Source organism: Panthera leo, chromosome F3, assembly GCF_018350215.1.
Source record: "Panthera leo isolate Ple1 chromosome F3, P.leo_Ple1_pat1.1, whole genome shotgun sequence".
Lineage (NCBI taxonomy): Eukaryota > Metazoa > Chordata > Mammalia > Carnivora > Felidae > Panthera > Panthera leo.
The window spans coordinates 18,291,754-18,319,105 of record NC_056696.1 but is presented as its reverse complement, the minus strand read 5'-3'; the positions used below and the strand labels follow the sequence as shown (position 1 = coordinate 18,319,105).

At 35.9% G+C, this 27,352-nt stretch overlaps 1 protein-coding gene across 8 annotated transcripts in view; it reads left to right on the top strand.

The window, feature by feature from the left end:
• Positions 1-27,352, top strand: part of COP1 (COP1 E3 ubiquitin ligase) — a 261,318-nt gene that overhangs the window by 133,769 nt on the left and 100,197 nt on the right. For all 8 annotated transcript variants that reach the window (XR_006199155.1, XM_042926464.1, XM_042926463.1 and 5 more), the window contains 3 exons: positions 9,832-9,975; positions 12,494-12,602; positions 12,979-13,060. Coding sequence is in view for 7 of the 8 variants with exons in the window: in XM_042926464.1 (XP_042782398.1) it covers positions 9,832-9,975; positions 12,494-12,602; positions 12,979-13,060 (335 nt within the window). In the remaining variant the exon portion in view is untranslated. The remainder of the gene's footprint in view (positions 1-9,831; positions 9,976-12,493; positions 12,603-12,978; positions 13,061-27,352) is intronic.

The window sequence follows — 27,352 nt, the reverse complement described above, 5'->3', positions numbered from 1 at the left end:
ACAAACCTGAAGAAAATAGAAGGAAAAAAGAATGAATTATTAAAGACAGAATTATTCCATTAATGAGCTTCTCAAAACAAAGTGCAGATGGCTAGTTAACCAATCATGTACAACTAGGGGAAATCGTAAATATGTAGAATAAGAAATGAAACTGAGGAAATAATTACAGGCACACTGGTGGAAAAAAAGGTAAACTACTTTGCTCATGTTTATTGTAAACAAACTTGGGATCTTATGTGATAAGGATTATTTTCTAGGAAATATAAATGATTTGAACTGATTCTAGAAGAGACCAAAAAATCTAGTCAGGATAATTACAATGGGAAAAATAGGGAGAGTTCTCAAACAGAAAATAATGAACCTAACTGGAAATGTGGAAGATCTAAAAGAATTTAAAAATTCTGCTGAAGAAACAAAATTGAATAAAGGAAGACATAACCTATCTAGATGGAAAGACTACGTATCACAAGAATATCACTTTTTCCTTAACTTGTGTATAAATTTCACCTGATTGCAAAGAAAATACCATCAGGATACATTTCAAATAAGTTGGTGCTAAACTTAAGAATAATATAGTTACTAAAATACCTAGGCAAATTCTGAAGAAAGAGATTCATGAAAGAGCACTCATTACTACAAGATGTCACATGTCATGATGAATCAGTAATTAAAACCTTGGTACAAATAAAGGATGGATAATGTCTACAATTGTTTCAAATTCTTGTAAGAAGTTAGTATATATCACATAAACTGCATTTCTAATAAATGGGGAAAAGAGATTATTCAGTAAATGGGGCAACTAGGTAATGGTCTGGAAAATATAAATTTATATCTCTGCTGTCATATTTTAAAATAAGTTCCAGATGGAATGAATATCTGAATGGAACAAAAGTGAAACTTGGTAAGTATTAGAAGAAAGTAAGTATTAGGGTAGAAGTTAAAAAAATCTTATAGAAAAAGAATAAAGCAGAAGGAGAGAGAAACTGGAGAGCTACAGTTTGAAACGGATTAGACAGATGGCCTTAGTGGTAAGCTAACATTTGAGGTAGTACCTGAGGGAAGTGAGGGAGTACGCCATACATATGTTTGGGCAGAGAGCACTTCCAGGTTCAGGTACTCTCAGATACATTGACCCCTGCGATGGGAATAGATTTGGAATTTCTTAGGTTTGCCATGAGGCCAATGTACCTGGAGGAAGGTGGGAGGAGGCAAATCTTTCGTGCTTTGTTATCACTTGGCCTTTTTTATGAGGTTGGGTAGGAAGCCATTAAAAGATTTCGGATCAAAGTAGTGATGATTTGACTGTTTGAAAATGGATTGTAAGGGTCAGGTATGGAAGCAGGGATATCTGTATGGAGCCTATTATAATAATACAGACATGAGATAATGGTAGCTTGGATGAGAGTGGTGGCAGTGGGCTATTGGGAAGTGGTTAGCTTCTGCTCTATTTTGAAGGTTGAACCGAAAGAGTTGCTGTTAATTAATGAAAGGGGTGGGTTTAGCTAATAAGATGAGGAAGATACTTGGTGGAGTATTCAGAAACTCAGTTTAGGACAGATTAAGAAACCTGTTAGACTAAAATTGGAGCTGCCAAGTAGGCATGAACCAATAGTGTAGAGAGAGGTCTGGTATGCGAGATAAACATTTGAATCATCATCAGTGTATAAAGTCATGAAACTAGGTGAGATCTCCACCGAAGACCATGTAGATGGAAAGAGGAGGTAGAAGGATACTTGTACTCTGGGCTACTTGAATGTGAAAGTGGAGACGGTAAAAGGAACAGTGTGAGTGCCTACTGTGATGGAGTGGCCAGTTAGTTGGAGAAGAATCAACTCTGTTGAGGAGGAAGTGATCCTTTAAGTCAGCTGTTGCTGATATTCAAGTAAGATAAGAATTCAGAGGTGATTATTAGATTTAGCAAACTGAAGGTCATTGTTGACCTTGACAGAGCATTTCTAGTGCTGAAGATGAAAGCTTGGTTCCAATAGGTTAAAGAGAATGGGAGGAGAAGAATTGGAGCCAGTGAGTATGGATAACTTTTTTGCTCAGTTTTGCTATCGCAAAGGAAAGAAATGGGGGGTAGCTAAAATGGAATAAAGATTATAAGGCATGTTTTGTTTTGTTTGTGTTTTACTTGAAAAAAACATATTGAAAGGCTTAGGGAAAGAGGTAGGAGAGTGGAAAATTAATGACAGAGGAGAGAGGAGGAGAATTGAGAAAGCATTCCCGTATCAGGGGTGAGATGAGATCTGCTACACAAGCAGAGGCGTTGGTCAGGTTTAGGAGCTTGCATCCTTCCTCAGAGTAAATGGAGAGCTGGCAGAGTGTATCAGAATACATAAGCTGGTAAATGGGGATGTGGTGGTGGGAGCCTTTGGAAGTTATCTTCTTAATCTTTTATAGTTTTGCTAAACTGCAGAGGGAAACAGTCTGAGAGTGATTTTGTGAAGAAGTAGATGGGGAAATTTTGAGAAGAATGAAGAAATTGTGTACCTTTTTTTTTTAACCTGAATGGAGAGTATGTGTACAAGGGAAATTTACCATGAAACTAGGCAGTGTTAAGGCCTCGCTTGAAGATAGTGATGATGAATTTAAAACGAGACTGGAGAATATGGTTGTATACTTTTCTCTCACCGTGTTCATCTGTGCCAGTTCAAGTGTAGAGTGGGTAGGGAGTTAGATGTAACTAGCATTAGAGTTTTTGCCAAGGAAGTTAGATACAAGAAATAAAAATTAAAAGCAGTGAACGAATACTGTTGTACGGGAGGGAGTCCTCTAATTATTGACCATGGAATTTATGATAGGTAAAGAAGAAAGTGAATACATAAGAGGATGGCATAATGGTGATGTTAAGACCAGTGAATTTTTAGGTCCCCTCGGGCTTGAGGGCTTGATGGATTTTTGGACACAGAGGGTCATCTAGCAAGATTGGAGGTGGTTGTTAGCCATATGTCATAAAGCAAAATTGAGATTATGGAGGGAATGAAGTTCTTAGTAATGAAAAAGTCTAGGGTATGATCCTGGTTGTGTGGAGTGTTAGCACAGTGAAAGATCTTTGGAGAAGAAAAAGTCAAGAAACTGATAGATGAGGCTGTTGAAGTTAATCATCTGCATGATTATTAATTAAGAAGTAGGACAAGAACTGAGGCGCCTTGGTGGCTCAGTTGGTTTAAGTGTCTGCCTCTTGATTTTGGCTCAGGTCATGATCTCATGGTTCATGGGACTGAGCCTCACATTGGGCTCTGTACTGACAGTGTGGAGCCTGCCTGGGATCCCCTCTCTCTGCCCCTCCCCTGCTCTCATGTTCTCAGGAGTGGGCTCTCTTTCTCTCTCTCAAAATAGGTAAATAAACATTAAAAAAAAAAAAAAAAAAAGAAATAGGACAAGAGTAGATTTGGAGAGAGTGATAGCGAAGTTAAAATTGCCAAGAACTCCTGCATTGGTACAAGGGCTCGGGAGGAGTTGTATAAGTTACAGGAGATTTGGAGCTGGGAGAGAGTGAAAATGGCTGCAAGAAGCTGTGTGTAGCATGGAAAACACAGACTTCATTTCCAGAATTACTTGAACCACGGAATGTGAGAGGACTTCAAGGGAAGCAGTGTTTTTCAAAGAGCCAGGTTTCCATTAGATTAAGAAGGTAAAAGGAACATTTAGAAAAGAAGTTGACATTATTAGTGGTATTATCTGCATTGAGAGAGGTTTAGCTTTACTTAAATGTATTGAAGTGCATGTGGGGGCACCTAGGTGGCTTAGTCGGTTAAGTGTGTGACTTCAGCTCACGTCATGATTTCCTAGTTTTTGAGTTCAAGCCCCGCGTTGGGCTCTGTGATGATAGGTCAGAGCCTGGAGCCTGTTTTGGATTTTGTGTCTCTCTCTCTCTCTCTCTCTCTCTCTCTCTCTAAAAATAAATAAACATTAAAAAAAATAAAATGCATGTGACTTTTGACCTAGTGCTTCATATTCTAGGGTAAATTTCATGATATTTTCAAGAATATATGCAAATATATGAAAGAAGGACCCTCATAGGAGGGTATTTTTTGCAGCATTACTTAACAGTGAAAGATCAGAAAGTAATTGATAAACTGATTAAGTTATGATACATACATATGTTTGAATTCTCTACAATCACCGGGGGAAAAATGAGGTTGCCCTAATATGTACTGATATGAAATGATTATCAAGATACTGTGGAGGGGGCAAGGTGTAAGTCAATATGTATGATTTCGCCCCATGTGTTTAAGTAATAAAACTATGAATACACAGATGCTTGTTCATGCACAGGGTAATGCTAGTAGGGTACATAAACTGGAATTATTGGTTGCCTCCAGGGAGGTGATTGGGTGCTTTATTTGGCAGGATTTGGAGGAAGACTCTGCTTTTCTTTGTGCACTCTTTGAACCATTGCCTATATACATATTTTTAAAAAGTTTTAAGAAGGGATTCAGGCCTGTTTGTGGTGAATCTTCAGTAATAATTGGGTGTATTGATTTTACATGGTAGTAAATGAGGAAAATTATGTGGACAGAGCTGTGTTTTTGAAAATTTACCTTTTTATCAGTTCTTCAAATGGATTAGAAAAGAGGAAAGGCAGGAGTAGCAGACTGTTACAGAAGCTATTGCACTAGTCCGGGTTAGTGTTAATGCATGCCTAATTCATATTTCTGTGAATTTCTCAAATGTTGTGTTCTGGTTTTTTAACATCGTATTTCCATCAGCTAGGTCAGCATTTGGCAGATAACAGGCATGCTGGGGGGCGTCTGGGTGACTCAGTCAGTTAAGCGTCCGACTTTTGCTTTCAGCTCAGGTTATGATCTCACAGTTTGTGAGTTCGAGCCCCACGTCGGGCTCTGCACTGACAGCATAGAGCCTGCTTGGAATTCTCGGTTATCCTCTCTCTCTGCCCTTCCCCCACTTGCCACATGCCCACACGCGCACACACACTCTCTCTCTCTTTCTCTCTCTCAAAAACAAATAAATAAACATTAAAAAAAAACAGGCATGCTGGATATTTGATGGGTGAGACTATTCATGCATCATCCACTTTCTCCCAGTAGGCCTCAGTAATCAGTGACTCCTGAATTTCTGTAGCATCTTTCATCATTATTTGGCATTTGCTGATACTGTATTATCTTTCCCAGTAATTATACACCCTGTGAGACTACCTTACTCTTTTTATCTCCCTCTGTTTAACCTGTTACACAGGATGAATATATCATTTATTACTATCATGTATATAATATTGTATGTGTAATTATGTTATTATTGTTTATTTTGTCTTTGTATATATTCTTTGAAAACCAGTTCTTGTGTTCTCATTAAAATGGAAGTTTTGCGTAGTGATTGAGAGCATAGACTCTGGAACCAGATTGCTTGAATTTGAATTATCTGGTGAAGTCTGGGCAAATTACTTAACATCGGTATAACTTAGTTTCCTTATGTATACAGTGGAGATTTGAAGAGTAAATTTATTTTTATGTGAGGTGCTTAACGCAGTGCTTTATACATAGTATTATCTATGGTATGGAAGGTTTAGCTATTATTATTGATTGATTTGGGAGAAAGTCCGTGGAATAACATCAATTCTTATTTACTTTACCTGTATTTGTATTCTTTAAAGATCTGCCTATTTCTTTTCGTTAAAATGGCCAATTTCTTTGTTTCCTTGAAATAATAGCAGCCTCTATCTCTTGAGGCACACTATCACGGTGATGAATTAGACCTCTAACAACTGTGTTCGCTTTACATTTTCTTTTGATAAATAGGATTCTAGTGTTTGGGATATTAATCCACTTTGTTAATACTTGTTTTTTAATTGCAAAAACAGTATGACACAGTGGGAGCACTGAAAAAATTCCCTTCTTGGGATATTGCCATCTTTGCATTGTTTTGTGCCACACTGTACTAGAGGTATGCGTTAATCAGCTGTCCTGTGCCTGGATGGTCTCTTGCCTGGAGGCTCAATCACTTGACTGATGGCCCTTTTGACAAAGACTATAGGCAGTTTCCTACAGCTGAATTAGCATTTTAAACTGTTTAAATAAATCACTTTTAAAAACAGTTGAAACAGTCCAAGTATGAAAGAAAAAGGCAGTTTGTTTCCATGTTTAAAATAAGCCCCCATTAATATTTTTCAAAGCAAATGTTTGTGTGTTTTGAAATTTTATTAAAAAAAATTTTTTTTTTTTTTTTACATTTTATTATTTTTGAGAGAGAAAGACAGAGCACAAGTGAGGGAGGGGCAGAGAGAGGGAGACACAGAATCCGAAGCAGGCTCCATGCTCCGAGCTGTCAGCACAGAGCCTGATGCGGGGCTCGAACCCACCAACCATGAGATCATGACCTGAGCCGAAGAGTTGCTTAACCAACAGAGCCACCCAGGTGCCCCATGTGTATTTTGAAATTTTAAAAAGTTCTGTGAAACTCAATTTATCATTGTAGTAAACTTTCATAAACCACTTGCTTTAAGAATTACTGGTGAGGGGTGCCTGGGTGGCTCAGTCGGTTAAGCGTCCGGCTTCGGCTCAGGTCATGATCTTGCAGTTCGTGAGTTCTAGCCCCGCGTCGGGCTCTGTGCTGACAGCTCAGAGCCTGGAGCCTGTTTCCGATTCTGTGTCTCCCTCTCTCTCTCTGACCCTCCCCCGTTCATGCTCTGTCTCTCTGTCTCAAAAATAAATAAACGTTAAAAAAAAAAAAAAAAAAGAATTACTGGTGATAGGGGCGCCAGGGTGGCTAGGTCGGTTAAGTGTCTGTCTCTTGATTTTGGCTCGGTCAGGATGTCATGGTTTCTAAGTTTGAGCCCCGCATTGGGCTCTGCTCAACGCGTGGAGTCTGCTTGGGGTTCTCCCGCCCATCCCCTGCTCGCACGCTCTCTCTCTCTCTCTCTCTCTCAAAATAAATAAACTTAAAAAGAATTACTGGTGATAGTGAATAGCAGAAATGAATTTTGTATAACAAGTGAAACTTAGTACAAAATTTTTTGAATTTAATTGCACATCAATGAATTACTTTTTGTTTCAGTTTAGTCACTGTTTATTGTTTTTGTTTAGGTTATCAGATTTCATAATTAAGGCAGCTGAAATACTGTATTGTGAGATAAGAGGCCATCCATTTTGGAGTAGCTCTGAAAAGCTCTCTCTGTACCTGAAAACTACATTGTTCATTTGAGTTGTTACATGAGATGTTTTTAGAATCTAATTATGTTTGTTTGGGATCAGATATGATTAAATCTGTTAAAGATTGAGAACAAACGGTTCAGCGTTTGGAAGTACCTAAATCCTGAGTCTTAGTAATGTGGAAGTACTTCTCTTTTTTTTTCCAAGGGAACTGTTTGTCTTCCTTTCCCTTTTTATCAAAATTTACTAGAGGGGCACCTGGGTGGCTCAGTCTGGTGAAGCCTCTGACTCTTGGTTTCGATCTCACAGTTAGTGGACTCAACCCCCATGTTGGACTTTGCGCTGGCAGCAGAGAGCCTGCTTGGGATTCTCTCTCTCCCGCCCTTTGTCCTCTCGTGTGCTCTCTCTCTCTCTCTCTCTCAAAAAAAAAAAAAAAAACCTTAAAAAAATTCACTAGAGATAATATTTTTTTACTTTCTGGTCAGCATTTCTATTAGAATTTTATTGTTTTTAAATTATAAAGAAACTCAGTATCCCAGAATATTAAAAAAGAATACTGTACAGATCCTTGATATCCCAATATTTAAAAATAAAACATAACCAGGACGTAAGAAAATAACAATAAAGTCAGAATATAAAGTTGATTTTTTAGCATGAGAGGTAAGAATTAGCTAATGCAGCTAAATAATAACCTTTGTTGAAAAAAGAGAGGTGTCTTGAATAACAGTGTAGCAACAGAAGAAATAATAGACTTATTAACTTATTTACATCATCAAATCAATTCTTTTGACAGATAGCATTTTTATTCATATGGAAGTTTTCTCACTGCAGTGTCTTTGGACTGTTATTTTAATAATCTAGTGTTTAAATTTATTTTTTCTTAAAAACATATAGTTTGGAAGTGGCCTATTTTTTTCTGGTGTAACACTGGAATACTGTTGATTTATTGCCATGTCTGTTTGTAGGTGTAGTAAAAGTATTTAGAGATAATTTAACTAGTTCTTCCTTGGGGTCTCAGCCATACCCAGCCTTTTAAGTTAAGGATGGGATTTCAGTTCTGATAACTGTTCTTTGTCGGACACAGTAATATTTCTCCTTCAGTGACATTAGCCTGTGGGTATAAATTGAGTCAGGATAGATGAATAGTTGCATCGACATAGTTATGCTGCATTAGAATCCATGGTGCAGGGGAACACTGAGTCAGCAGTTTGGTTTCAGTTGTTGTACAAATAAATGCATTGCATTGCCACATAGTCATATTTTATTGGAGGGAGTATTTGCTGATTTGTGCTATAGTCAGTGACATGGAATGAAATTATTTTAAATGCTATAAAATAAAGGATTTAAAGTTGTATTGAAAAGTGAACATCTCAAAGTGTTTTTGTGCGAAATATTCTGTGTACCTATGTCTTTTATTCGTCGTCATTAGCTTAGCAAACATTTTACTAAATTATTAACTAATCATTAACTGTTCTGTAACAGGATATCACAGGTAATCCAGAAAGAAAAGTATGCCATGTCGGTATTTATATGCATTTAACGACTACTTGATATATGCAGAGTATTAACATACTGTCTTATCCACTTACTAGCTGATTAACTTAAGGCAAATTGCTTCCCCTCTAACCCTTCGTTTTCTCATGTGTAAAATGTGGACAAAGATAATACCTATCTCATAGGGTTATTATGGGGATTACATGAGTTAATATGTGCAGTGGTTATGCTTAGCGGTCAGTGAATGTTAGCTATTATTATTGTGTAATTAATTGTAGATCAGTGAAAATTCATCTGTATTCTTTGGCCTTACGGCTAAGCTTATAGAAAAGATGCTTAACTTGTTGAGAAATAATGGATGTGATGATTCATTTCACATTAGGTTATTTAAATTTCTTACTGGTCATATAACACCTTTGTTGAGGTTCCAAATTAAGTTTTATAAAGGTGAATAAGGTCTTCTGCTTTTCTTTGAAGTATATTATTTTGGAACTTGTATAGAAAGTCAGTAAGAGAGGAGTGAATTCCCTTAGAAATTCTAAGAGAAGGGAGATTTTTAGTTTTTTCCCTTGGTTTTGGCATAAGAAATCTATATGGGGGGGGGCTAATAAATCAGATCATCTTTGAGAGATTAGTAATGGATTTGAGGAACATAATGATAATTTAATGATTCCATTTTTTAAACCTTTGTCATCACTCTTTAATTGCTTCTGTAACTGAGTTTGTGTACTAATTTATTTATTAAAGTAACGTTAAACACTGAAATTCTGTGATCCCCACAAAGTGGTAGAAGGGAAATAGTTAGAATTTATGAAAAGATTAATTGGTAATTCTCTTTTGACATATTTTTTAATATACCAAACCATTAAGTCTTTTGTCACTACTTTTATAATATAACTTGTTAGCCTTTACAGTTGGGTAAGTTGTAATATGGTTACTAAAGCTGAATTGAAAAACATGTCAAGTTTCTAGGAACAAAAGAACTATCTATAAGCAGAATTGTGTAGCTATGCACAGTTCTCTACCACTTGTAATTTGTTATGTCTTGGTAATGACTCTATCTGGACATAGAGCCTACTCCAATTTGAGGGCATTTCAAGTAGATCTCTTATTCTTGTAGACAGAATGACTTTAGAAACAGAAAAAACTCTGAACTGTTGTCATTGTAAATGTCACAGGGATAGGCAAATAGTCTTCCTGACCAAATATACACTTTCTTCCATAGTATTGAATTTGACCGGGATTGTGACTATTTTGCAATTGCTGGAGTTACAAAGAAGATTAAGGTCTATGAATATGGCACAGTCATTCAAGATGCCGTGGATATTCACTACCCTGAAAATGAAATGACCTGCAATTCCAAAATCAGGTACTTAGATTATTTTTTTGGACATCATGTAGCTTGTGTATAACAATCAGTGACTATAATTAGTATGAGTTTGTTGTTTTACCTTTCTGTGAGACTCCTTATTCAGTTATAAAAAACATTGGAATTGTATACAGAGGAGACTTCAGAATCTGTTTTAAAGTTACCGGTTGCTTTTACCCTGTAGGGGTTAGTAGTCACTGTTTTCCTGTTTGACCAATGAAAGTCCTTTCTGTTTCACTTAATCAAATAAAAATCTTTGTCGTAAATGGCTTTCCATGGGGTGTTGAATAAAGGATTACGATAGCCTATGAATAGTGTCTGAAAGTCAGGATTTTTTTTTCCCCTAGCAATGCACATCTCTCTAAATATTTTAACTGTTTATAGTTTTAAGAGGTTTTTCTTTTTCATAAGAATATTCTGCTGCTTTTCATTGAGGGCCTTATATTTAAGTTTCATACAATAAGGGTTAGAGTTCATAATGAGAGCTTTTCAAACCTGGAGTACTGTTAAAAATGCAGGAACTGGGAATTACTTCGGATCTGCCCCCCAGAATCTCAAAGGAATCTTAGAATCTGCATTTTTTAAACAAGCTTCCTAAACAGTTCTCATAGGCACTGGCTTAAAATGGAATGATACACGGAAAGTGTCTAATAATAAATTTATTTAGAACTTTGAACATTTTCTAATTATACCTATTTTACCTGAATTCACCTACTTTACACACATATGTATTATGTGTGTGTATATGGTATATATGCTCATTTTAATAGTGTTAATAATATAGCAAGTATTACAGTATTTATGTAATGTATTTGTTATAGCTTTCCTTTTCATTTCCTAATTCATTCCTAAAAATGATAGACTGATAGTTTGTGAGCCTGCTAATTCATCAGTGGCACTCGTCATCGAGAATCTATTATAGTTATTTTATCCTAAGTGGAAAGAAAATAACATGAATAAGACATAACTTTATTGAGTTCTTATGTGGCAAGCATTGTCCTAAATGATTTATCTTAAGTAGACTTAACTATGAGATATTGCCCCATCTTATGTACAAGGAAGCTGAAGTACAGAAAGGTTAATTAACTTGCATAAGGTCACACAGCTAGTCTCTGGAGGAGAAAGGATTCAAGCAGGTAGTTTCTTCACCATGTCGTGCCACTTATTTATGAAACGGAGGCCACAATAGTAATACCTGTTTCATAGGATTATATTTTAAATAAATCCACACAGTGCACTTAGCATACTACTTGGCCATTATCAAGATTCCCAAGAAATGTCACTGTAATGAAAAGGTGGATTAGATGGTTTACCTTTTTTAAACAAGCTTCCTAAGTGATCCTCAGGCACTGGCTTAAAATCAAATAATACAAGGAACGCATCTAATAATATATTTATTTAGAACTTTGAACATTTTCCAATTATCCTTATACCTATTTTACCTGAGTCAGTTACGTATGTAAAAATATGGCAATACTTTATGGGATGTTGGAGTAAATGGAAGAAGCCGTTCAAATCTGGAAGCTATGAGCTAAAGACTGAAAGGGTCAGTGTGTCAGCACACCCGAAGCCAGTTTGGAGCAAACGGGTTTGGAAGGTGAACTAAACTACCCCAAACCACAACTGTGAAGCGGCACAGCTAGAATTTGAGCTCAGGTTGATCGAACTCTAAAATTTAGCCCTTTTAACTTGCCACGTAATTTCTCCCAGAAATCTAGTAAGTATATGTAAACATGCAAATGAACTGTTAACAGTTTCTAAAATTTAGCATGAACGTAGCCAGTAGAGAGCAAAAGACTTTGTTATTTTCATGTGCTTTGAGATCATCTAGGTTAATTGCTTTCTAAGTGGCTTTTTCCTTAATATACATTAGCTTTATCATATGCTTCATTCACATATGTGTCTCACCAAAAGCATACATTTTTAGATGTGTTCTCAGTTTTGGAGCACTTGAGAATAGCTGAAATCGTAAATGTTAAAAGCTTAACTCTAACTTAAATTCTTTCAATTGGAATTTCAGTCATAAGCTTATATGAAGATTTTTTGTTTGTTTGTTTGTTTGTTTGTTTTTGGATGTGAGTACAGAAACCCAATTCAAATTAGTTTATTAGTGTATCTGATTCAGCACAACTTGATACAGGGGCCTGTACAATTTGATTAAGTCTCTGTCTTTCGGCTGTGGCATGCTTTGTGCCCTGTTGGCTTTCTGTTTTCACTCATAGATCTGCTTTACTCATGTATGAAAGATGGCCAGTGGCAGCTGTACGCTTATGTCCATCTTTTGGCTAGTGAACAGTGTGAATAGTGGTAAGGGTTGTTACTTGGTAGTTCAGTAGAATAATGTGGGAGTTATTTGATATATTTTTTCCCAAATATGTTGTTGGCAGATTAAGGATTATGAAGTCATGTAGACCATTTAAAAAGGGTTCCAATCTTTTCTGAACACATCGACATTCTTTGTATTCACTGTTGCTTACTTTTACATGAAGTAAGGCTTAACTAACTATCTTTCTTTCAGCTGTATCAGTTGGAGTAGTTACCATAAGAATCTGTTAGCCAGCAGTGATTATGAAGGCACTGTCATCCTATGGGATGGATTCACAGGACAGAGGTCAAAGGTCTATCAGGTAAATAAGGATACTAGTTTACTTGTTTTAAGAACCACATTTTTACTTTCTTAATAATTGTAGGGGTTTATGTGCTTTATAGTTACAAATTTTAGCCACTAATTTAGACTTTTAAAAATAACTATATGATACCAAATAATGCTTTTCTGAAGCATCTCTTCAGACTTGTTTTACATTTATAGAATGTGTCAAATAAATTTCCAAAAGCAATAAAATATGTATATGTAAAAAGTTTGGGAACTACTTTGCATCTCATTTGTTTTCATAGCCTGTTTTATCTCCCTCCCACCAGAGCAATAAATTGGTATCAAGCTTTTTGCTTTATTTTACCATCTATGTTCTGTCTGAGACTACTTTGTCTTCCTTCTGTATCCAGGAACATGAGAAAAGGTGTTGGAGTGTTGACTTTAATTTGATGGATCCTAAACTCTTGGCTTCAGGTTCTGATGATGCAAAAGGTACAATCTGAATCTCCTCTCCTACTTTCCCTCACTTCCTTATACCCAACTTAATTCCTTTTACTGGCAGAGATACAGATATTTATTAAAACTTGTGGCAGTCCTTTGTGATTATTATTCTAAAACTAATCTAAGCACAAAAATCTATCTTTTGGAGTGAAAGAAAAATGAATATACTGTATCTTCATTATAATAATTTTTTCTGGATTCATGTCACATGGTGACATTTTTATAACCAATTCCTTTATATATACCATCAAGTCAACTTTTTTTGATGAAATATTTAGACCTGTCTCTGTTTTAAATGATATTAGATTTCTAGTGTATGCTAAAGTCTTTTAGTGAAGTTTATCATATTTCAAGGCAAGAGTTCTTCATTTTTTTCCCCCGCAAATTTAATTGACCTCTTCTGTTTTTTCTTATATATCCATATTTACTATTCATTTTTTTCAGTTGTCCATACTGTTTTGTTTTGGCCTGGTTCTTCTCACCATTAGATTTCTAAAGCCTTGTTAACAGATTTCTTTAACCTTATAGTTAATAGCCTTAATTTTTTTGCCCTCCTTTTTTGCATGTAACTTATAGACTAGCGATTAGATAGGCAGAGATAACTCTAGTGTTGAAAAGTTTATTTCATAATGATAGTGCATGCTCTATTTTGTAAAAGGGAAATGAACATATCTGGATTTCCCCCCAAAAGATCAAAAAGTAGCAAGTTGTTTACCCTTTTTAATGGTTATTTTGAGAGAGAGAGAGAGAGAGAGAGAGAGCGAGAGAGAGAGCAAGCAAGCATGAGTGGAGGAGGGACACACAATCTGAAGAAGGCTCCAGGCTTCGAGCCATCAGCACAGAGCCCGACACGGGACTCAAACTCATGAACTGCGAGATCATGACCTGAGCCGATGTTGGACACTCAAGCGACTGAGCCACCCAGGCACCCCTAAATGTACTTTTTAATAGTATACTGAGGATAGCCTTTATTGAGTTGAATACTTGTATTTTAGTACTGAAGAGTAATATTTATTCAAAGGTCTTGACTGGTCAGAGTCTTTTTCTGGAATTGTTTCAATGGAAACAATTTAAGTAGGAAAGGATTTTTAAAGCTATTTATTCATGTTAAATTGTTTTAAAATATATGTAACATGAAATGAAGCATTTTAACTGTTTTTAAGTACTGTTTAGTGGCATTAAGTACATTCATGATGTTGCAGTCTTCACTGCCCTTAGTCCATAGAACTTTTTTCATATTGTCAAAACTGACACTTTCTACCCATGAAACATAGCTTCTCATTTCCCCTTTACCTAGCCCCTGGCAGTCACCTTTCTGCTTTGTGTCTCTATCGATTTGACTACTCGTAACTACCTCATATGAGTGGAATCATGCAGTATTTGTTTGTGAGTGGCTTATTTCACTTAGCATAAAGTCTTTAAGGTTCATATATGTTGTAGCATGTATCAGAATTTTTTTAAATTAAATTAATGTATTAATTAATTATTTTTTTAATTTACATCCAAGTTAGTTAACATATAGTGCAACAGTGATTTCAGGAATAGATTCCAGTGATTCATGCCCTATGTATAACACCCAGTGCTCATCGCAACAAGTGTCCTCCTTAATGCCCCGTACCCATTTAGCCCAACCCCCTTCCTGTAACCCCTCCAGCACCCCTTAATTTGTTCCCTGTATTTAAGAGTCTCTTATGTTTTGTCCCCCTCCTTGTTTTTATATTATTTTTGCTTCCCTTCTGTTTTGTATGTTATGTTCTTCTGTTTTGTATCTTAAATTCTTCATATGAGTGACATCCTATGATACTTGTCTTTCTCTGACTAATTTCAATTAGCATAATAGCCTCTAGTTCCATCCACGTAGTTGCAAATGGCAGAATTTCTTTTACAAGGCTGAATTATAATGTATTCTATGAATGTATCACATTTTGTTTATCCATTCATCATCTATAGACATACATTTGGGTTACTTCTACCTTTTGGGCTATTATGAATAATGCTGCTATGAACGTGAGTGACAAACTATCTTTTTATGTCCTGTTTTTAGTTCTTCTGGGTATATACTCAGAACTGGACTTTCTGGATATGGTACTTACATGTTTAATTTTTTGAGGAAACATCATTCTGTTTTCCATAGTGGCTGCACCATTTTACATTTCCACCAGCAGTGCCTAACTGTTTCAGTTTCTCCATATCCTCACCAACACCTGTTATTTCCTTCCTTCCTGGTAATGATTTTAATGGTGTGAAGGGGTATCTTATTGTGGTTTTGCTTTGCATTGCCCTAATCATAGTGATGTTGAGTGTCTTTTCTTGTGCTTATTGGCCATTTGTATATCTTCTTTGGAGAAATGTTTATTCAAGACCTATGCCAATTTTTAAATTATTATTATTATTATTTTTTTGCTGTTGAATTGTAGGTGTTCTCTGGATAGTCTGGATATATATTCTAAAACTGTTTGATTATTTTGAGAGAGAGAGGGAGAGAGAGAGGCAGAGACAGAGAGAGAATGCCTGTGGGCATGGTGTGGGGAGGGGCAGAGAGAGGGTGAGAGAGAATCCTAAGCAGGCTCTGCATCGCCAGCACAGTGCCTAACATGGGGGCTCAAGTTCACGAACCGTGAGATCATGACCTGAGGTGAGGTTAACCAACCGAACCACCCAGGCGCCCCTGGATAGTCTGGATATTAATCCCTCATAAGATATGTGACTTGTTCATAGTGTGCTTTGATGCACAGAAGTTTTTCATGTTGATGAAGTCCAAATTGTCTAATTTTCTTTATGTTGCCCATGCCTTTGATGTCATATCCAGCGAGTCATTGCCAAATGTAATGAAGATCTTGCCCTTTGTTTTCTTCTGAGAGTTTTATAATTTTTGTTCTTACATGTGTTTGATCCATTTTGAGGTGACTTTTGTGTATGGTGAAAAGTAAGCGTCTGACTTCATTCATTTACATGCGGAAATCCATTTTTCCTAGTACCACTCGTTGAAAAGATTGTCCTTCCCTCGTTGAAAGGTCTTGGCACCTTTCAAAAGGTCAAAAATCATTTGATCATATCTTCAGGGGTTTATTTCTAGAGTCTTTTCTGTTGGTTGGTCTGTTTTTTCTACCATACTGTTTTGATGACTGTAGCTTCGTTTGAAATGAGGAAGCGTGAGTCCTCCATCTGTCTTCTTCTGTTTCAAGATTGTTTTAGCTTTTTAGGGTCAACGAAGATCCCGTATGAATTTTAGGGTGAATTTTATTTTATTATTTCTTTTCTTCTGCTTTCTTTGGTTTTAATTTGCACTTCTTTTTCTAGTTTCCTAAGATGGAAGCTTGGATTATTGATTGTAGATCTTTTCTCTTTGCTAGTATATGCATTTAATGTTATTATAAATGCCCCTATTGCAGTGCTGGATCTCACAAGTTTTGATAAGTTATATTTTAATTTTCATTTATTTCAAAATATTTGAGAATTTTTTTTGAGATTTCTTACTTGACTTATGTGTTATTTAGAAATGTATTGTTTAGGGGTGCCTGGGTGGTTCGGTCAGGCTTCTGACTTCAGCTCAGGTCATGATCTCGCGATTCATGAGTTCCAGCCCCGTGTTGGGCTTGCTGCTGTGTGCGCTGAGCCCACTTCAGATCCTCTGTGCCCGTCTCTCTCTGCCCCTCCCCTGCTTGCTTGCTCTCTCAAAAATAAATAAACATTAAAAAAAAAAAAGTGTGTTGTTTAATCTCTAGGCATTATGGAATTTTCTAGCTATCTCTCTGTTACTGATTTCTAGTTTAATTCCATTGTGGTCTAAGAGATACATTATTTAATTTCTCTTTTAAATTTGTTAAGATATGTTCAGAACCCACATTTTGGTCTGTCTTGCTGAACATCTCATGTGACTTTGAGAAGAATGTATATTCTAATTAGATAGCCTGTAAATACCGTTTATATTCATTTGAATGATGGTGTTTTGAATTCAGCTATGTCCTTACTGATTTCTTACTGCTCGTTCTGTCCATTTCTGATAGAAGGGTGTCTATTTTTTAGATTCTATATTGATCTGTTTCTTTTTTTTTTTCCTGTAACACATTGTCTTGATTTATAGCTTTATAGAAACTCTTGAAGTCAAGTAGTCTTCCATTTTTTTAAAAAATGGTTTTAGCTCTTTACTTTTTCTGCTCTTGCATATGTGTTTTAGAATCAGGTTTGCCAGTACCAATGGAAAATCCTGTTGAGATTTTGATTAGGATAGTATTGAACCTGTAGATCATTTTTGGAAAAATTGATATCTTAATATATTGAGACTTCATTCCATGAACATGGTTTATCTTTCCAATTTAGGCTTTAAATTTTTTTTTAACAGTTTTATAGTTTTCTGCATACAAACCCTGCACATTATTACAACTAAATAGTTTGGTTTTGGTGCTATTGAAAATGTTTAAAAACATTAGTATTCATTCATTGTTTACTAGTTTGTAGAAAAACAATTGATATTTAAATATAAATTTTGGGGGCGCCTGGGTGGCTCAGTCAGTTAGGCGTCTGACTTCAGCTCAGGTCACGATCTCGCGGTCTGTGAGTTCGAGCCCCGCGTCAGGCTCTGGGCTGATGGCTCAGAGCCTGGAGCCTGCTTCGGATTCTGTGTCTCCCTCTCTCTCTGCCCCTCCCCCATTCATGCTCTGTCTCTCTCTGTCCCAAAAATAAATAAACGTTTAAAAAAAAAAAAAAAATATATATATATATATATATATATATAAATTTTGTTTCAACAAACTTGCCAAAAGTCTCTCTTTATTTTTAAGAGATTATGTTTGGAGATTCCAAACTGGAGGGCCAGTCATGTCAGCAGAGTTGTAGAGGCCACTTTTAGGCAACAGACTTGAGCAGTGGAAAACTTGTATCATGTAAAAGGTCCCACAGTGACTGCTGGGCTGAATGCAAACAGGCTTATTAGGCAACCCACCTCAAAATAGGCATAAGCTCTAATTGACCAATGGACTACTTACAATCAGGCACAGTTACCAAAAAAGGAAAATGCTGTGTGTTCTAATACCTCCTCACTGCCCCCATAACTACAACCCCCCACCACTGCCTTCTGGTAGAGAGCCTCTCCTTTGCTGTCCTGCCTGCTACTTCCTTGCAGTGTATTTAAGACACCTCTGTCATTTTTATTCTGTCTTGGGTGAACTCTTTCACTGCCCGTGCCACTGACTTCCACCTGATCTGGTTGCCCCACGAGAGCCACTAATCCTTTTTTGTTTCCAAAGTGTGTCCATTTCTTTTTTTCTTTTTTTTTTTTTTTTCTTTTCTTCCTACTTTCTCTTGTTTTGTTGTACTTGCAAGAATTTGCAGAATGATGGTGTATACAGTGGTGACAGCAAACATACTTGCCTTGTCCTGATCTTGTGGGGAATGCTTATAGTCTTTCAACATAAATAGGATATTTTTAGGGTTAGGCTTTTATTGGACATGTTTTTTCAGGTTAAGGAAATTCTCTTCCCTGTTTGCCAGGAATATTTATCATGAAAGGATGTTGAATTTTATCATGATTTTTCTGTTATCTCTTGAGATGATTATATTGTTTTTCTTCTTTTTTTTTGTTAATGTCCTGAGCTATAATGATCTATTTTCATATCTTGAAGTAGAATTATATTCCCAGGACAAACCTCATTTTGGCCATGATGTATTATCTCCTTTCTGTATTGCTATGTTTGATTTGCTGAATTAATTTTTTAAAAATATTTTTGCATCTATATTCATGAGGGGGTATTGGCCTTTATTTTTCTATTCTTATAAATTTTGTTGTGGCTTTTGTGTCAGGATAATGGTGTCCTCGTAAAATGATTTCTCTTGTTTTGTGGGAGGTAGAGATGGAAGTGATTATTTAGAATTACTGTTGTTTGGTTCATAAATCTTCCATATAATTTGTCGTTGAGGCTTACTGGGCCTGCAGTTTTCTTTGTTTGAAGGTTTTAACTAAGAATTTATTTTTTTGTAATTGAGGTGTAGTTGACACACCATGTTCCATTAGTTTCAGGTGTACAACATGGCGGTTCAACATCTTTATGTTATGTTGTGCTTACCACAAAGGTAGCTGCTGTCACTTGTACGGTGCTATTACAGTCCCATTGACTATGTCCCCTGTGGTATAGCTTTTATCCCTGTGACATAAGAATTTAATTCTTTACTGGATGTAGGACTATTCAGTTCATCTATTTCTTCTTGAATGAGCTTTGGTAGTTTATATCTTTCTGGAACTGGTATTTTGTGTTCTCTCTCTGATCCATTGTTTATGTATTTAGGTCAGTGTGGCATTAAGTGTATCAATTTTAATAATCTTTTTCAAATATCTAACTTTTGATTTTATTGATTTTTCTTTTGTTAGTTTTAGTTTCGTTTTGATGTTTGTTCATTAACTTTTCTTCATTACCTTTTAAAATTTGCTTTGAGTGGGATTTCCTTTTTTACTGTTTTGTCAAGGTTGAGATTTATGTCACTGATTTGAGCCTTGTATCTTTTCTAATATAAATATTTTCTGGTATATATTTCCCTTTAAGCACCACTTCAGCTGATCCCTCAAATTTTCATATAGTGTATCTACTTGTTCATTCACTCTTAAAAGTACATCTGATTTCTTTTGTGTTCTCGTGTTTAGCTAAGAATTATTTTTAAATGTGTTTTGACATTCCCAACTTTGCTTAAAGTTTTCAGAAATCTTTCGGTTTTTGATTTATAGCTTAATTCTAGTAAGAGAATATATTTTATGTTACTTTCTTTTCTTTTTTTTTTTTTCTTTTTAATGTATTATGTAGTGTTTTTGAGAGAGAAGGAGACAGAGTGCAAGCTGGGGAGGGGCAGAAAGAGAGAGGGAGACACAGAATCCGAAGCAGGCTCCGGGCTCTGAGCTGTCAGCACAGAGCCCGATGCACGGCTCGAACCCACAAACTGTGAGATCATGACCTGAGCTGAAGTCAGACGCTTAACTGAGCCACCCAGACGCCCCTAAGTTTAATTCTTTTAGATTTGTTATGATTTCTTTTATGGTCTAGAATATGATTTGCCTTGGTAAATATCCAGGTGCATTGAAAAGATTCTGTAGTTTCCATTGGAGTGTTCTGTGAGTGTCATTTAGATCAAACTTGATAGTTTGTTTTTGGTTTTTTTTTTTTTTTTGGTTTTCTATATTTTTGCTCTGTGTGTGTGTGTTTTGTCTCCTTGTTCTATTGATTATTAGGAATGTTGAAATCTGGGGGGCACCCGGGTGGCTCAGTTGGTTGAGTGTGTGACTTTAGCTCGGGTCATGATCTCACGGTTTGTGGATTTGGGCCCCACATCGGTCTCGCTGCTGTGAGCGCAGAGCCTACTTTGGGTCCTCTGACCCCTTCTCTCTCTCCCCACCCCTGCTTGCACTCTCTCTTAAAAATAAGTAAAAATATTTAAGGATTCCTGGGTGGCTCAGTTGGTTAAGCGTTCCATGTCAGCCCAGATCGTGATCTCACAGTTCATAGGTTCAAGCCCCTGTGTCCAGCTCTGTGCTGACAGCTCAGAGCCTGGAACCTGCTTCTAGTTCCGTGTCTCCCTCTCTATCTGCCCCTCAGCCACTCATTCTCTGTCTTTCCCTCTCTCTGTCAAAAATAAATAAACATTAAATATATTAAAAATAAATAAAAATATTTAAAAAAAAGAATGTTGAAATATGATTTTATTTCTACTTTTGGTTATGGAAGACTATTGTTTTGCCTCTGTTTTTTTTTGTTTTGATTTTTTTGAAGTGGTATTGTTAGGGTCTTAAGCATTTATAATTGTTGTCTTGGTGAATTGACCCTTTTCTCAGTATATAATGTTGCTTTTTATTCCTGAATCCCTTTTTTATTCTTCTGAATCTGTTTTGTTAGGTATTCATCAAAGCAGTAATCTCTTTTTCCTTTCCTCTGAGATTCCAATTATATGTTAGACCTTCTCATTTTGTCTTACAGGTCCCCTTGACTCTGTTCTTTTGATATCAATATCTTTTCTCTTCTTTACATTAAGTAGTTTCTGTGTTCTTTTGGATTCTTATCCTTTTATCTTCAGTTTGATACTGATTGAGTTCAGTGACTTATGCAGGTTACTGTATTTTTCCTAAAATTTTCATTTGATTCTTATTTTATAGTTCCTGTATTTATACTCAGTATTTCTGTCTCTATTAATTTTAAATGTATTTACCTTTTACCCCCATGGAGCACAGTTACAGTAGTTGCTTTAAAATCTGTTGCCTAATTCCAACATCTAGATTTTACAATTGGTTTTTGTTGATGGTATGTTCATTTGAAAAGTTTTCACATTTTCCTGGATTTGTACCGAGTAATTGATGGGTTGTATCTTGGGCATTTTGAATATTATATTTTGTAAGACTCTGGGTTCTGTTCAGATTATCTGGAGAATATTTTTTGTTTCGTTTTGTTTAGGTAGGTGATTGGCGGTTTAGATTCCATCTTGCTTTCTGTATGAGTGATAGTTAAATTGCCAGGGTGGTTTTCAAACCTCTGCTGTGCTGCGTTGGTTTGTTTCATGCATACGCCATTCAGGGGTTAATCTGGAAATTGAGTTGTCTTTTCAGTTGTAGTTCAATGCACAAGGCTTTGTGTCCATCTTGCACATATAAGACTTAGGCCTGTTCATACACAGAATGTGGGATCTTCTCCAGTGCTTTCCTTTCCAGGTTCCTCCCACACTCTTTGTCTCCCTTTTTTACTGAGGCTTTACCAAGAAAGTTGGGGTTTCTCTACAGATGAGTTACTCCTTTTTATGACCACAGAAATGGAGTTTGTGTAGGAATATTAGCCTGCCATACTGCTGTAGCTCTGTGATGGAAGCCCACCATGGGGAAAAGTTGAGAGAGAACAAGAATAAAACAAAAGAAAAAATAAAGATTACTCTCAACCCTGTGACTTGCAGAAATGCCTTTTACCATTCTTATGGTCAGAAACATAGGGATTTTCCTCAGTTTTTGCTGATTGAGTTCTGGCTTTGGCTTGCATGGGAGAAAAGAAATGGTACTCTCACTCCTGTTTTGGTTACTTCTTTTAAATTTTGAATTTCCTTTCCATAATGACTGTTTTTCCTTACTTTTCAGATTCCTCAGACATTTCCTTTTTGTTTTTGATATTGTCCTCTGAGTAAACTCACAGTGAGAGAAATTGGCTACAGTGGGCTTACTCTGCCTTGGTTGGTACTAAAAGTCCCAAATGCATTACGCCCATCTCAAAATATTTAGTGGTGTGTAAATGTATTTATCACTCTTTGTTTGGTGATTTTTTTATTGCTTGTAAGATACTGCCTTTGTGATTATAGTAAGAATACTTTAAATTCCTTTAATGTATTTAACACATTTATTTATTATTAGCATTTTAAATGTTTTATACTTTTTAACATTTTATATATTTTGTATTTAGTAATATCCATTTGTTAATGGATATTATTTTTTCAAACCATAAATATTGAGTCCTTATAAATGATATTTTTTGTATTCATGCTGTTACTTATTTAATGCTGTGTATTTTTAAAGTAGTTTACTTTCAAATACATATGCACATACTTGTATGTTAAACAAGTTAATGTTAAACATGAATGTAGTAGGCTTATAGATGCAGTTTTGCTGTGTAGCAAGTTAATCAGAAAAGAATGTTATGAACTAATTTTAAGTTATTTAGGAGAAATATGTTTTTCTTTTTAAATACATAAACTAAGAATCATTTGCAATGAGTTATCTTACTGAATTAGAATTAACACATTCTTTAAAGTTTTTTTTATCCCCAAATATGAATTTGAAGAGTAATAGCACTATTTACAGGTTCTTATTTATTCCAGATTTTCATAGCTGCATACGTTAATGTGAAAGTGATGAATTTGAAATCTTGACAAATTAAAAAAATAATTTCAGTTAACTCATACTAAATGAAATACTTTTTTTATCAAAGGACTAAAAAATATAACTGCAACATAGTAAATAGCATTATCATAAATAGTATTATCTGTCTTATAACTTTAGGTAGTTACCTTTTCTAAAAGTTATAACTTTACTAAGTGGAATATCTCCTTTATCTAAACGAAGTTCAAAGGTTTATGTTAGCATCCCAAATGGCCCAGTGACCTTCTGTCCTGGCACCCCCGTGCTTGTGTAATTCCCTTCCTCCCCATTATTCCATTCTGTGTGATTGGTAAAGTACCACAGAAGTGAAGGTATGTCACTTTTTTTTTTTTTTAAGTTACTTTATTTATTTTTGAGGGGTGAAGGAGACTATGTGCGGGACAGTGCAAAAGAGCAGGGGAGGGGCAGAGAGGGAGAGAGAATCCCCAGCAGGCTGCGTGAGCCTGCTGTGAGCGCAGAGCCCGACTTGGGGCTTCAGCCCGTGAGCCGTGAGATCATGACCTGAGCCAAAATCAAGAGTCAGACACTCAACTGGCTGAGCCACCCAGTGGTATGTCACTTCTGAAATTAGTTCATATAAAACATTTAGCCTTTATCTTCATTTGGGTCCATGAGGAGACTCTAGCAGTATTGTCACAAGCCCATATTATGGGGAACTGAATCACATGCCAAGAGCCATGTTGAGGGACTGAGCTTGAAAGCGGATCCTCGAGTTCAGCTGCATGGAGACCTCTTATCCTGGAGACTCTGAGCAGAAACCACTCAGCTGAGCTGCTCAGAGATTCCTGACAATCAGAAACTGTGTAACAACAAATTTTGCTGTTGTAAGTTGCTGAGTACTGGGGCAGTTGGCTGTACAACACCAATAGGTAACTAATATAACAAAGCCTGTTTTCTCTATTTGATCAAGTTGAAAAGAAAAACTTGTCTTTGGTAGATCAGTATTGGCAAAGTACACATCTTTGTGTCTAGTCTTTTATATTTTTAAATAGATTTATAATATAGTGCATATGTCCCTCAGGTTTTCTGTAGTGTTTGGTGAAACAGCACCATCCCTTTTTGCTCATTGTGTTTTCTGTAGTATGTAGACAGTGGCTCAGAAGTGGTTCAAGAGTAGGGGATATCAAATGTATTCATAGTTGCACCGAAGACAGGCTTTCTTTTTTTTTTTTTTTTTTTTTTTTTTACTGTGTCAAACACCCACCGGTGCCTGTTTTCTCCTCCTCCTCCTCCTCCTCCTCCTCCTCCTCCTCTTCCTCCTCCTCCTCCTCTTCCTCCTCCTCCTCCTCCTCTTCCTCCTCCTCCTCCTCCTCCTCCTCCTCCTCCTTCTCCTCTTCTTCACGAATTCCTTTTTAGAAGTTTTGGTGCAAATAGACATGCAGAGAAGCTCTGAAACATAAATCCTACATATTGGAATTGGTGTTGACATTATTATAGATATTCAACGTATTCTAGTTTTGGAAAAATAATTTTGAACAAAAGTACTTGGAGACTGTTTAACTCTTTTTTTAAAAATTAATAGGTGATAAACTATACTGATCTTCTAGGGTAGTTGGATTTTTAAAAATTGAGTATTTTTTAATGGGATTTAAGATTCAGATGATACTTAGAAAAAGCTTTACTTCTTAACTTTAATCAAACTTGTAATAAAATATATAGGTTTAAGTAACAAGTTCACTTCCTAAAGCCAGCTAGGTAGTATTCAGAACAAGTTTGTTTTTATTTTTAGCCTCCTACGTTGCAACACGGTTGTTCTGGCAGTCGCTATTTTGATGTTTTAAGGAAGTTCAAAGAAGACTATATATACATAAATGAAGTGTGTTTGTTTTAATTTCCTTAATTAGTTCTTCACCTTGGGGATGGAATTTTCTTTTAAATTCACTTTTACTTTTTCTTACAAAGTTTTCACACTAAATGTTGAAGTTTTAAGTTTTGATGTTAAATGAAATTTTTACTATCATTCTCTTAAGGAGAAAGTAACAGGAGGCTTATTTTATTATTATTTTTTAAATATTTATTTATTTTTGAGAGACAGGGAGAGACAGAATGTGAGCGGGGAGGGGCAGAGAGAGAGAGGGAGACACAGAATCTGAAGCAGGCTCCAGGCTCTGAGCTGTCAGCACAGAGCCTGACGTGGGGCTTGAACTCACGAGCCATGAGATCATGACCTGAGCTGAAGTCAGCAGTTCAACCAACTGAGCCACCCAGGCACCCCACAGGAGGCTTATTATTATTGATTTACATGCTGTCTGTTTATTTTGAGGACCATCTCATTTACATTTGTTTTAGACATTTTCTTCCAAACCTTTTGTTGATTTCTTCTACACTTTCTACTATTTTACTTTTTAATCTATGATGCCATTTTAGGAATACTGGGTTAATTTTAATACTGTTTCATCTTATCTGTTCTAGTAGTTTTCTAGAACTCCTAATACCGCGTATCACAAAATGGCTGACTTGCACAACAGAAATTTATTCTCTCACCTTACTGGAGGCTAGAAGCCCAGAAATGAAGGTGTTGGCAAGGCCATGCTCCCTCTGAAGGCTCTGGGGAAGACTCCTTCCTCGCTGTCTTCCTAGCTTCTGGTGGCTGGTAGCAGTCCTTCCATTTCCATTTCTTGAATTGTGGCTGCATCCAGTTTTTGCCTTCCTTGATACATGGCCTTTTGTACTTTGTACCTGTCTATCCAATCTCCTTCTTCTTATGAAGGTATCATTCATTGGATTTAGGGTCCATCCGAATCCAATATAACCTCATTTTAACTTGATTACATCTGCAAAGACCTTATTTACAAATTAAGTGACATTCAGAGGTACCCGGGGTTATGAATACAACATATCTTTTTGGGGAACACAGTTTAACTCATAGTACCTGTATTGCTTAATAATCAGTAATAAAATAAAATGTATCATTTTTTATTTTCCTTTTCTAAGCTATGAATATTCACTATATCTTTATTTTAAGCCTTAGTTATTGTTATAGCTTAGTTATATTGGATTCTAATATCTTTCATACTGAAAATTGTAATTATGTTTACCATTGTGACTTATTGATTGATTTAAATTTTAATTAGTTAATATAACAGTGCAATATTGGTCTCAGGAATTAGGTGATTCATCACTTACATACAATACGAAGTGCGCATCACAAGTGCCCTCCTTAATTAATACCCATCATCCATCTAGCCCATCTCCCATTCACCTCCCTCTGTCAACTGTCATCATTAAGAGCCTCTTGTGGTTTGTTTCCCGCTTTTCTTCCCTCGCCCTTCATATGTTGTTTTGTTTCTTAAATTCCGCCTATAAATGCAATCATATTGTATTTGTCTTTCTCCGAATGACTTATTTCACTTAACATAATACATTCTAGCTCCATCCAAGTCATTGCAAATGGCAAGATTTCATTCTTTTTGATGGCTGAGTAATATTCCATTTCATATATACCACATTTTCTTTATCTGTTTTTCAGTTGATGGGTATTTGGGCTCTCTCCATAGTTTGGCTGTTGTCATTGTGACTTACTTTTAAAATGTTAATGATTACGTCATTCAGAAAATTACCATAAAATAAAAAGAGACTTTCTAATTTAAATGTCATTTTGTTCTAGCTCATTATACTTACTTATATTTAATTCTCATAAAACACTGATCTGTAACCTTTGTTTATAAAGGGTTTAGTGATTTAGTATAAGTGGGATTATGGGAACAGTAGGTGCTCCATGAATATTTGTTGTAGATTAACTTCCGTGTGCTACGTTGTTAAGGTACAGTTCTACCACTGGATATTCTAACCTATAAATGCTATATTTGACTTGTAGACTTTTACATTCAGCTAGCCATTTTATCTCAGAATTGTGTATCTTAATTGCCTGGACAGTTATATATTAATTGAAATAGCACCTGATTCCTATTAGAAAATAACATGAAAGAAATAAAGTATTACTATTTAAAACTCTTACTCTTTTATTTCAATATTGTGTGTCTTATTTTTCTCTTAGAGGGCTAATAAATTCATTAGGGTGTAAATAACTTTTTTAATGGTTAATTTTTATTCTGAGAGTCCACATATTAAGAAATGCTCTATGGAATTCCACTCATAAGAAGTAAATTGTCTATTCACACAGAGAAAATCTCTATTCTTAGGAAGTACCATTTTTTACCTTTTTTTTTTTTTTTTTTTTTTTTACTCCTATTACCATATTAGCATTCCTGAATGGATTTTAGAGGCATCTGGGTGGCTAGTCAGTTAAGCATCTAACTCTTGATTTTGGCTCAGGTCATGATCCCAGGGTGGTGGGTTCAAGCCCCGCATCTGGCTCCTTGCTAAGTGTGGAGTCTGCTTGGGAGTGTCTTTGTCTCTCTCTCTCTCTCTCTCTCTCTCTCTCTCTCTTTCTC